Below are 11,189 nucleotides of genomic sequence, written 5' to 3'. Positions count from 1 at the left end.
GGGGAGTGCCCCGGGAGTCCCAGGGCTCCAGCGTGCCAGCCCCACTGCCCTGTCCCTTCCCCACCCGGCAGCCGGGAGCAGGAACAGGCAGGGAAAATCCCGGAGTCGAGCAAACAAAGGGAGCTTCCTCCCGGGCTGCGGGAAACCGGGGCAAGGTACGGGGATGGAACCGGGAGCAGCTGGGGCTGCTCCAGGGGGGCCCCCTGTCCCCAGGGAGGATCCTTGTGCCCCCACAGTGGGACAAGAGGCCTGAGGCCATGGTAGGTCCTGCCACAGGGAACTTGTCACCCAGGGGCTGCTCTGTGTCCCCAAGCAGCATCCTCAGCAGAACAGCCCCGGGGCCACTGCGGGACGGACAAATGAGGCTCGTGACCTAAAAAATACATCTTTATTAAAAATATAATCAGTCATTCATCACGCTGAGGGTGGGGGGAGGCTGTAACAGCGGCTGCTCACACCTGAACAGGGAGGAAAGCGCAGGGAGGGCCAGGGAGCAAACCTGGGATGGGGACAAACGCAGCAGAAGCTCCTGCAGCAGTGGGGGTGAGGTAGGGGCTGGGCTGGGGGTGCCCAGGGCTGGGCTGGGGGTCCCCAGGGCAGCTGAGGGGGGGGGAAGTGCTATTGCTTAGCAAGTTGCATAGATTATAGCATAGATTATGGCATCCTCTCCAGCTCTGTGCATTGGCAGAGCCCCCCAGACAGCACTGGGAGCAGGAAACACTGGCAGGGTCACCCCCAGCCCTTGCCCACTGGAAGAGGAGTAACAGCAGGTGAAGGGCAGCGAGGCAGGGAGGAAGCACATCCACACTCATCCTCAGCTCTGGGGTGGGGACAGGGGGCTGAGCACAGCCTGCACCCCAACACTACAGCTGGGAGCAGCCCATGGACCTCGAGGCTGCCTTCTCTGAGCCCTGCAGCTCCACCAGGGAGGCACTGGAGGTTTTGGTATCCACACATGGATCAAAGCCAAGGCAGAGGTGTGGCCCGACCAGCTGGAGCCCTCTGACATCTTTGGTAAGGGAGGAGGAGGAGCAGCAGCTCCCTCCCAGGCTCCAGGCAGGCGCTGAGCACGCAGGTACCCGTGGGACAGGGACAAAGTTCCTCTCTTCGCCCTCGCAGGCGCCTGCACAGGAGGGGAGGGGAAGGTCTGTCCCCACCCTGGGCACAGCCCAGGTGCCCAGTGGTGGGGAAGGGGCTCCCATCTGCTGCCCACGGCTGAGGGATGGAGCCAGATCAGCACTCAGGCCTGGGGAGGAGGTCCCTGCCCTGGGAGCTCACAAGCATCCACTGCAAAAGTTGGGGTGGCTCCAGCCCACCTTCATCCAGCACCAGGTGACCCCAGCCCAGGGGGGCTCCCTGTGTCCTCCCCCCACCAACACCTCACAAGGGCTTTCACACCTCAGGCAGGTGTAGGGAAGGAGAAGGGTGTCAGCCCCCGTTTTCCCCCCCATCAGAGGGGGTCTGTCCCCACGGGCTCCACCCCAACCACCCTCCTCTCCCTCCCTGAGCTGCAGAGCCCCAGGGCAGCTGACCTCAGTGGCCATCCAGGTGGTTGTGGGACAGGGAATAACTCCCATGATTTCCAGCACTGATGTCCATCTCCTCCTCCTCCTCCTCCTCGAAGAGCTGCTCGCTGATGAAGAGGCTCTCCAGGCCGAACTCCTGCTCGTGCACGGACACCTCGCTGGGGGTGACGTGAGAGGCACCAGCCACGAACTCAGCAAACCTGGGGGAAGCCGTGGGGCAGCGGGTCGGGGGTGTGTCTGGTGCCCCTGGAGGGGCCCTGGCACTCACAGAGCCCCAGGGAAGTGTTTTGGTGCCGGGATTGGGCATTGTCCATCCCTTCCCCCAGGCTCCCACACACCACAGACCCTGTGTCTCCGTGTCCCTGTCTCCAAGGACAGGGGTGACAGCACAGAGGGACACGGGGTGGCCACACTGCCAGGGGTGGTACCTTTTGGGAGACTGGATGCGGGACACCGCGGTCCAGGCGGAGAAATCGGGGCTCTGGCAGAAGCTGCGCAGCTCCTCGAGGGCCCTGCGGGTCTCCACCTCGCCCTGGAGCCGATATTCCTCCTCTGTCAGCAGCCGACGGGGGCTCGGGCCCAGCCTGGAGCTCTGCACTCTCCTGCCAGAGGGGAAGCACCACTTACTGCCCACCCAGAGGGGCTGGGACCCCCAGGGTGGGACCAGCTCCCACGGCAGGACCCCCGGGGCAGGATGAGCTCCTGGGGCAGAATCCCCAGAGCAGGATGAGCTCCTGGGGCAGAATCCCCAGAGCAGGATGAGCTCCTGGGGCAGAATCCCCAGAGCAGGATGAGCTCCTGGGGCAGAATCCCCAGAGCAGGACGAGCTCCTGGGGCAGAATCCCCAGAGCAGAACCCCTGGAGCAGGGCCAGCTCCTGGGGCAGGGTCCTGGGACAGGTCCCCTGAGGCAGAATTTCTGGAGCAGGAACCCCAGGGCAGAATTCCCGGAGCAGGAACCCCAGGGCAGAATTCCCGGAGCAGGAACCCCAGGGCAGGAGCAGCCCCCAGGGCACAATCCCTGGAGCAGGAACCCCAGGGCAGGATCCCAGGGCAGGAGCAGCCCCTAGGGCAGAATTCCCGGAGCAGGATCCCAGGACAGGACCAGCCCCTGTGGAGCTGGGCCAGAGCTGGAGGTGGGAGGAGTGGAGCCCATCGCTCTGACCTCCTCTCCTCACTCCCAAGGGTCCTCTTCTGCACCAACCACAGGGCAAAAAGGGCACAACCCCCCCAGTTACCCAGCCCAGCCCCAAAGCCCTTGGAAACACCCCAGTTCCAGCTCACAGGCTCCATCCAGCAGCTCCTCCCCACACAGCCGGGGCCTCACCGATAGGCAGCGAAGGCCCACTGCAAGGGGTAGTCCAGGTTCTTGGTGCAGACAGCAACCAGCACCAGGGCCAGGGCGATGGGGTGGATCTGGATGCCCGAGTACATCAGCAGGAGCCCCAGGAGCTGCAGGGCCCAGGAGAGGAGGTTGATGCTGCGCTCGTTCTCCAAGGGGCCGTACCTGTAGCACACGCCGAAGCTCAGGAAGCCCACGAGCAGCAGGTAACCTGTGGGGCAGCACAGGGATGGGGCAGGAGCCCAGGGCTCCACCAGGATGAGGGTGAACCCGACTGGAGCCCACCCCTCTGGAGCACCAGGGACAGGGAGCCCCAGCATCGCTCCGCCAGGAGACGCGTGGTCGGTGATGCCAGGGCTCCCACCCACCTAGCAGGTACTGCCAGTAGGACTTGCAGATCTCCTGCAGGTTCTTGAAGACCAGCTGCAGCAGGTAGAGGGAAAAGGACCAGCCTCCCACCAGCAGGAAGTACACAGGGCTTTTCTGGCAGAGGAGAGGGGCGTTGGAGGCAGGTGGAGGGGCAGCCCCGGTGCCTCCCCTGGTGCTGGGCCGCTCTGTGCCAAGCCAGACCTGCAGCCCAGCACCCCAGTACAGGTGTGGGGAGGGCTATGAGGCCTCTCAGCCCCCAACAGGTGACACCTACCTTGGGCATGACCTTGGACATCACGTAGACGAGGACGAGCAGCGAGGCCAACAGGCCAAAACTGATCCCGGCCGAGTAGTAGAAGAGTTGGCTCCTGCAGGGATCACACAGGGGATCACACCGGGGGTTTGAGGGGTACCCGTGCACAGACACACCCCCAGGAGGCTCTGACCCACCTTCCCCAACCCCCAGAGAATGGGGAGACTCACCTGCTCAGCATGTCCCCACAGAAAAACAACAGCACGCCCAGGAAGAAAACCAGGAAGAGCTTAGGGTCAAAGCCTGGAAAGAGAAGGAATGCAAGTGGAGAGGAACCCTGGCACAGTGGCATCCAGGCTGAGCTCCCACTGCCCACGGGGTCACAAGACCAGGGACGGGGCAATGCCCAGGTGAACCTCCAAGGGCCCCAAATCCCCCCATGGACAAAGCCATCCTTCCTTCCCCAGACCCTGCTCTCGTCCCATGGAAGGAACAGCCCTGCTGGTCCTTGGGTCGTGTCCTGGCTGTCCCCTGGGGAGCTCCAGGCCCCCCTTCCCCCTGCTCGGGGGGGACGTACGTCGGAAGAGGAGGACGGAGTAGGTGGTGCCGGGCTCCAGCAGCTCCACCTTGAGGCAGGTTTTGTTGCTGTAGAGGTCCACGTCGATGCTGGTGTCGTTCAGCTTCCCCCGCAGGAAGGAGAACACCACGTTCCACACGCTGAACCTCTCCAGCTCCTCCTCGCTGTCCACCTGGGTCACCCGGATCATGCGGCTGCTGGTGACGCGGATCTGCCCGGGGAAAGGGGCACAGGAGGGCGTAGGCGGAGGGGTCAGGGCAGGGAGGACCCGCCTCCTCCTCCCCCCTCACCTGTGTCCTCGTCCAGATGTCGTGCCATCGCGGGACGCCGGTGTTGGTGTAGCAGAAGCGCTGGGATTCCTTTTGCTGGGACACGTGGCCCTCCTGGAGCGGGATCACCGGGTCCCTGGCGCCTGGGAAGCACAGGGGGAGGGGGGTCAGTCCCCGCCTGCTTCGCCCACCAAACACACAGGTTCCCTTTCCCTCCCCGCGGACCCCCCAGTTCGGCACATTCCCGGGGGTCCCCGCTCCCCGCCCGGTGACGCCGCCGCCCCTCGCACCTGCAGCTCCAAAGGGCAGAAACGGCAGAAAGAGCAACAGCAGCACCGGGAACCCCCGAAGCCGCCGCCGCGCCGGGGCCGCTTTCATCCCTCCCGCCGCGGCCGCGCCGCCACCTTCCCTTCCGCCGCCAATGGGAGGGGCAGCGGCAGCCAATGGGAGCGGCGCGTTATCGCCGAGTGACAGCTGGATCGACCTATTAAAAGGCACCCGTGCTCCTGCTCCCGCCCCCCCGCGGCCCGCCGCGCTGATTGACAGGTTTTTAACCTGTTAGCGTAGCGCGCGCAGGAAGCAGCCGTGCTCCCGCCCCCGGTTGCCACGGTGACCAACGTGGAGCGCCATTTAACCCAGAGCCACGCCCCGCCCTAGTAACGGCCCTGACAGACACGCCCCTTGACCTATCAGACCGCAGAGCCCGCCCGAATCCCCCTGATTGACAACCGCCTCCGCCTATCAGAGCGCGGCCTCGCCACGTTCGTGTGAATGGGTCGCGCGCGGGGGACGCGCAGGTCCCGCCCCCCGCCCGGCCGGGCTGGGGGGGCCCCGCGGGTCGGGGGGGGCGAACCAAGGGGGGACCGCGGGGCGGGGGCGGGCCCGGCACGGCGGGGGGGGTCCCGCATCCCACGGGCGGTGCGGCGCGGGGGGCTCCGATTCGCCCCGCTGCCGGCACCGGGGAGCGGGTGCCGCCCTCCGCGTGGGTCCTTCCCCGCGGGGCGGTGGCCACCCGTGGGCGGGCAGCGCGGGGGGGGAGCGGGCTCGGGCGGCCCCCCCCCCCCGCTCCCCCTCCTGGGCCCGTGGGCGGCGGAGCCGGGAAGCGGCGGGGCCGTGGGCGGAGGATGTGCGTCAGCCGGGGGCAGCGCCGGGGCTGGGAACGGCCCCGCCGCGCCGGACGCCTGGTCTGGCGGGGGGGGGGTTGGAGGGGTGGGAGGGGGGCAGTGGGGAGAGAGGGGAGCGGGGGGGGCTGGGGCAGGACCCCCGCGATGGGCACCGTGCCCGTGCGGAACCTCCCGGTGCCCCCTCGCCGCCAGCCCCGGGGATGTGCCGCGGCCCCCCCACGGCCCCCGGCACGGCCCCCCCACCCCGGGCAAGATCGCGCGGGGGCGGTTCTGGCCCCACGCCAGGCGCCGGCCGCGGTATAAATAGCGCCGAGCCACGTAGGGCCGGGGCTGGGGTGCGGGCCGTGACCCCCCCATCCCTCCCGCTGCAGCGGGCAGGGGGCTTCAGCATCGCCCAGCATCCCCCCGCCCACCCGAGCAGCGCTGCGCTCCCCCCGCCGCTGCCCCGGCCGCGTTCAGCCCGGAGCCCATCGGTGGCAGCCGGGATGTGCCGGTGACACCCAGTGCCAGCCCTTCGCGGGGGCTCCGGCACCTTTGGGGGGGAGCTCCCGGGACAGCGGGGCCGGTGCCCGCAGCATCCCCGCGCCCGCCCGGCTCGTCGCCGGCACCGGCGCTGCTGCGGGCGCTGCCCGGGAGACCCCCAGGGATGGGGGGAGGCTGCACCCGCCGGTGACCACGAGGGGCCGGGGTTCAGGGTGGCCCCGCCAGCACCGCGCACCGGCGGGAGAGGGGGGTCCTGCCTCTCCCACGGCCGCCCCCACCCCGCGCCACGCGTGTCCTCCCCGGTCCCTGCCGGGGCCGCGGGACCCCCCGGTGCCGCCGTGCGCGGGACGCAGCTCCCGGTGCCGGAGGGGATGGAAGGGGGGGGGGAGCCCGGTGCCGCCGCCCCCGCCGGTGCCCCCCCCGCGCTCGGCGGGGGCGGCAGCCGCGGGATCCGCCCCCGGGGCCTCCCACGCGCGGCGCAGCCGGGGCCGCTGCTATTTCACGGTCCCGCCCGTGTGGGCGGCGCGCAGAGCGGCGCGGCGCGGCGGAGGGAGCGCGCCCGGTCCGGCCGCGGGACCCCCCGAGCCCCGGCACCCCCCGGAACCCCCGCGCGAACCGGCCCCGGACCCCCCCCGCCCCTCCCCGGGCGCCCGGCGGGGCGGGCGGAGCGGCCGGAGGGCGGTTCCAGGCGGCGGTGAGCGAACGGGGGGCGGCGGGAGGGGTCGGGAGGGTCCCGGGGGTCACCAGGGGGAGGGTGGCCCCGAGGGGACCGGGGGGGGCATCGGGCAGGGTGGGGAGCCGGGGAAAAGGATGGCCCCGGTGGGAATGGGAGGTGAGGGGAGAACCGCGGGGGGCCGGGGCATCGGGGGGCACCGAGCAGGGCGGGGGGCGCTGGGGGAGGATGGCCCCGGTGGGATCTGGGGGGGTACGGGCGGGCCGCGGGGGGACGGGGCAGTGGGCAGGGTAGGGGGTCCCGGGGAAGGGGGACCCCGGTGGGACTCGGGAAGGTATGGGGAGACCACGGGGGTCGGGACACTGGGGAAGGCTGGCCCTAATGGGATCTGGGGGAACGTGGCACTGGGCAGGGCAAGACAGGGGGCCACAGTGGGACCGGGGCACCGGCACATCACTCCCGGGGCTGGGGGGCTGGGGAAGCCCTGCGCGTGTCTGACCCTACACGGGGACCCTGAGGGGGGGGCAGGGGCTGCCGGCCGGGAGAGAGCGGGATGGGCACAGCTCAGGGGAAGGGGTGGGCTGAGGGGGACCCCACTCACGGCTGCGCTGTGGCTGGGGGGCTGTGGCTCTGGGGATTGTCCCAGCCCGGAGCACACGGGTGGGACTGGGCGCCCTGTGGGGTTTAGGGACACTGGAACACCCCGTGTCACCCTGTGCCCCCAGGGTGCTCCCCCCACCCCGTACCCTTGGGGTGCTCCCCCCACCCCGTACCCCCAGAGTGCTCCCACTCCACCCTGCATCCCCAGGCCAAAGGGTGGGGAGGGGGTTTCTCCCGCGTGTCCATCCCTCCCCGTGGTGAGTCCGTCTGTCTGTCCGTGCACCGCAGGCTCGCCATGGCCCTGCCCCGCACGCTGGGGGAGCTGCAGCTGTACCGGGTGCTGCAACGTGCCAACCTGCTGGGCTACTACGAGACCTTCATCCAGCAAGGGGGGGACGACGTGCAGCAGCTCTGCGAGGCGGGCGAGGAGGAGTTCCTGGAGATCATGGCGCTGGTGGGCATGGCCACCAAGCCCCTCCACGTCCGCCGCCTCCAGAAGGCCCTGCGCGAGTGGGCCTCCAACCCGGGGCTCTTCAGCCAGCCCGTCTCGGCCGTGCCCGTCAGCAGCATCCCGCTCTTCAAGCTCTCCGAGGCCGGCGGGCGCAAGGCCCTCAGCAATGGCCACGCCAGCCCCGGCGAGGCCGCGGGCAAGGGCGGCGGCAGCGCCGGGACGCCCCCGGCCCGCAGCCCCACGGAGCCGGGGGAGAAGCTGTCGCCGTCCGCGGCCCCGCAGTGGCCAGGGAGGAGCACCCCCGAGTCGGAGGGCGGCGGGGATGAGGAGCCGGGGGTCCCCCCTTCTCCCCGGGCGGGAGCGGCGGGGAGCAGGCGGCGGGCGCGGAGCTGGAGCCGGAGCTGGTGCGGACGGTGGCGGAGAGCGTGGAGCGGCTGCTGCAGAGCTGCCCCCGGGGCGGCGGCGGCGACGCCGAGCTGCGGACGCTGATGAAGGTCAACAAGAAGCTGGCCAAGGCTGTGGGGCACATCTTCCAGCTGGAGGACGGCGACCGGCAAAAGGAGGAGGAGATCCGCCGGCACAGCGCGATCTACGGCCGTGGCGAGGCCCGGCGCCGCGAGGGCAAGCAGCTCACCCTGCACGAGGTGGGCACGTGGCGGGGTCCGTGCCTGAAGGTCCCGGGATGGGCTGGGTTGGGATGAGGCCGGGGCAGCTCTAGGGGTGTTGGGCGGGTGGGATCCGGGGTCTGCTCTCGCCCAGGTGGCATCTGCCAGCCCGGAGCAGGTGCCGCCTTCGCCGGGGGTCCCACGTGGGAGCTGTGGTCCCGTGGGCGCTGCCGTCCCCGCTCACGCCTCGTCTCTCTCTGCCCCCAGCTCATCATCAACGAGGCGGCCGCCCAGTTCTGCCTGCGGGACAACTCACTGCTGCTGAAGCGCGTCGAGCTCTTCTCGCTCTCGCGGCAGGTCGCGCGGGAGAGCACCTACCTGTCCTCGCTCAAGGTCGCCAGGTGAGCCTGGACCTGCTAAACCCCCTCCTCGCAGGCCTGGGGGGGCCTGGCTGTCACCCCCCTGCACCCCGGGAGCTGAGCCACAACCCGGTGCTTCTGGACAGGGCCAGGGCCCCACAGCCCCCAGTTCCCCTTTCCCAGCGTGGGCGGTTTCTGCCTGACCTCGGAGCGTGGGAGGTGGGGAGGATGGGAATGACAGGGATGCCAAGCGTGGGGGGGGGGGATGCCAGGCACCAAGGGGTTGCCAGGCGTGGGGGGGATGCTGCTGGGGATGCCCCATCGCTTGTGCCCATCCCCAAAGCCCCCTGCCCGCTGTGCCAGGGCTGCCTTTTCCCTTCGCTCTCCAGCTGCTCCCCGCTCTCTCCACCCCCGGTTCCATCTGTGCCGAAGCCCCGACCCGTGGCATCGCCCTGCTGGGCAGCCACCCCCATGGTGTGGCAGGAGGGCGGGTGGCCGTGCCTGTGGGGGCCTCGCCACGACCACCCCCCTCCTGACGCAGCCCCTTCCCCCCCAGGGCCCTCCCCGAGGAGAGCGGAGCCGTCACAGCCAAGCGGCTCAAGCAGGAGGTGGGTGTGAGGAGGGGGTTGTGCGGGTGTTGTGCTCACCTGGGAGCGTGGGTGGGATGGCACAGCGTGCCCGGTGATGGGCAGGGGGCAAGGGGCACCACAGAGGGGTGGTGGCCGCGGGGCTGGGGCCGTGGGTGTCCTGGGGTGGGTGGCACAGGGGACCCGTCACCTGCTCACCGGAGCGCTCCTGGCAGGCGGGAGAGCAGAGCCGGCCCGAGCTGCTGGCGCTGCCCGTGGGGCTGGAGCCCCCCGGGGTCGTGTACCGAGCCAGCCTGGAGGAGGACACTGGCAGCCTCTCCGGGGAGAGCCTCGATGGCCACTTGCAGGGTGAGTTGGGGGTCCCTGCCCTTCCAGGGGGGCCGGTGGTGGCCGGACGGACCCCCGGCCCCTCGCACTGACTCTCGCCCTTCTCTTGGCAGCTACGGGGGCCTGTCCCCGGCTGACCCCCCCGCCCGGCACGGCCCCCGACGTGCCCCTCGGCCTGGCCCCCCACGGGCTCTGGAGCCGCCACATCCTGCAGCAGACGCTGATGGACGAGGGGCTGCGCCTGGCCCGGCTGGTCTCGCACGAGCGCGTGGGGCGGCTCAGCCCCTGCCTGCCGGGGAAGCCCCCGGGGCCAGGTGAGGGGCTTTGCCGTGGGGGTTCGGGCAGCACCGCCGTCTCCTCCCGTGGAATCGTGCCCTGACGCCGTCTCCCCCTTCTCCCCGCAGAGTTCGAGGACGGGCTGGCGGAACGGGGTCCTCCGGCCCCCCCCGAGCCCCCCCGGGGCACCATCAAGGTGGAGCAGGAGACCAGCCGGCAGTGAGGCCCCCGTAGCCCCCCCGCCACCATTAACGAAGCAATAACGTGCTGGGGGACGGGTGCTGGCGGTGCTCCGGGCGCGGGGAGCCTGGGGTAGGGGGGGCTCAGCCGCGGCCCCCCCGGGCCCCCTCCCCTCCCACACCCACGCTCTGGTTACCTCAGCCGCGGCGGGATGCGCCTCCCCGCAGCAGCAATACCCTCATCCCGCCCGGCTCCGGGCCCCCGCCACCCCCCCGGGCCCTCGATGGACTGGAGCCCCCTGTACAGCCCCCCCCTCGTGCCGACCGTCCTCCCACCCCCCCCGGCCCCGTCACCGCGCGGGGACAGACGCGTCCCCCCCCCGGCACACGCACCGCACCGCGCGCTCCCGCGTCAGCGCTGCCGCCCACGCCGGGCACACGGTCCCCCCGCGCCCCCCCCCCCCCGCAGCGCCCACGCACCAGCCGCCGGCCCCCTCCCCGCAGCACGTGCCAGCGCACCGTGCACCCCCCCTGCGACCCCCCCCCCAGCCCCGCACCGGCTGTAAATACCCGCACGCGCCCCCCGCCCCCCGATACCTGCGTGTGCTCCATGCATGGTCCCTGTGCCGCGGGGTGTCACACGTGCCGTGGGGTGTCACCCCCTCCCAGCACGACGCAGGCGGCGTTTGACGGGCACTGGGGAGGTGCTGCCCACCCCCCACCCCCCCCCCAGCCCCTCGGGGTCCCTCCTGACCCGCCCCTCCCCGTTCCCATAAGCCGTGCCCAGCCCCGGGGTCCCCCCCTCCCCTTAGGACTGTGTGGTGTCTTTTTAGAGCATTAGCGACTCTTCCTTTGTACCGTGTACAGTAGATTATTTATTTTGTTATTTTGGAATAAAACTTTATTTTATGGCTTACCTTCCTGCCCCCCCCCCCCCCCCGCCAGCTCCAGCCCGGGGGGAGGTGGACGGCTCAAAACCCCAAAGCAAGCGCTGACTGCGGGGGTGCAAGGGGGGCCGCGTCCCCCTCCGCGAGGGTCCCGGTGTCCCCCCCGTCGGGCACCGGGCTGGCACCTCCGCCCCGGCGCCGTTCCCGCTGCCGCCTCCCGCCCCCGCGGTGACTCATCCCGGCGGCGTGGGCCGGGGGCACCGCGTGCGGCTGCCGGTGCCCCCCACGCAGGACGGGGCCCCCC

General features: G+C 70.8%; 2 protein-coding genes across 2 annotated transcripts; one reads left to right on the top strand and one right to left on the bottom strand.

The window, feature by feature from the left end:
* Nucleotides 1-369: 369 nt before the first annotated feature.
* On the bottom strand, nucleotides 370-4,852 carry NEMP1 (nuclear envelope integral membrane protein 1). Its single transcript, XM_032713662.1, has 10 exons — nucleotides 4,625-4,852; nucleotides 4,356-4,477; nucleotides 4,066-4,276; nucleotides 3,719-3,791; nucleotides 3,510-3,603; nucleotides 3,235-3,349; nucleotides 2,852-3,077; nucleotides 1,955-2,128; nucleotides 1,533-1,726; nucleotides 370-1,123 (listed from the first exon to the last, which is right to left on the bottom strand). The coding sequence occupies exons 1-9, from the start codon at nucleotides 4,710-4,712 to the stop codon at nucleotides 1,534-1,536; spliced, it is 1,296 nt and encodes a 431-aa protein (XP_032569553.1). The 5' UTR covers nucleotides 4,713-4,852; the 3' UTR covers nucleotides 370-1,123; nucleotide 1,533.
* A 1,752-nt stretch (nucleotides 4,853-6,604) lies between these two features.
* Nucleotides 6,605-10,912, top strand: NAB2 (NGFI-A binding protein 2). The gene is given in 8 exon segments (XM_032713661.1): nucleotides 6,605-6,635; nucleotides 7,503-7,993; nucleotides 7,996-8,309; nucleotides 8,538-8,671; nucleotides 9,186-9,237; nucleotides 9,432-9,564; nucleotides 9,657-9,857; nucleotides 9,948-10,912. Coding segments are annotated over 7 exon segments (1,413 nt in total). The 5' UTR covers nucleotides 6,605-6,635; nucleotides 7,503-7,509; the 3' UTR covers nucleotides 10,043-10,912.
* Nucleotides 10,913-11,189: the final 277 nt, after the last annotated feature.

This window comes from Chiroxiphia lanceolata, chromosome 30 (genome assembly GCF_009829145.1).
Source record: "Chiroxiphia lanceolata isolate bChiLan1 chromosome 30, bChiLan1.pri, whole genome shotgun sequence".
Lineage (NCBI taxonomy): Eukaryota > Metazoa > Chordata > Aves > Passeriformes > Pipridae > Chiroxiphia > Chiroxiphia lanceolata.
This window is presented reverse-complemented; position numbering and strand designations above follow the sequence as displayed.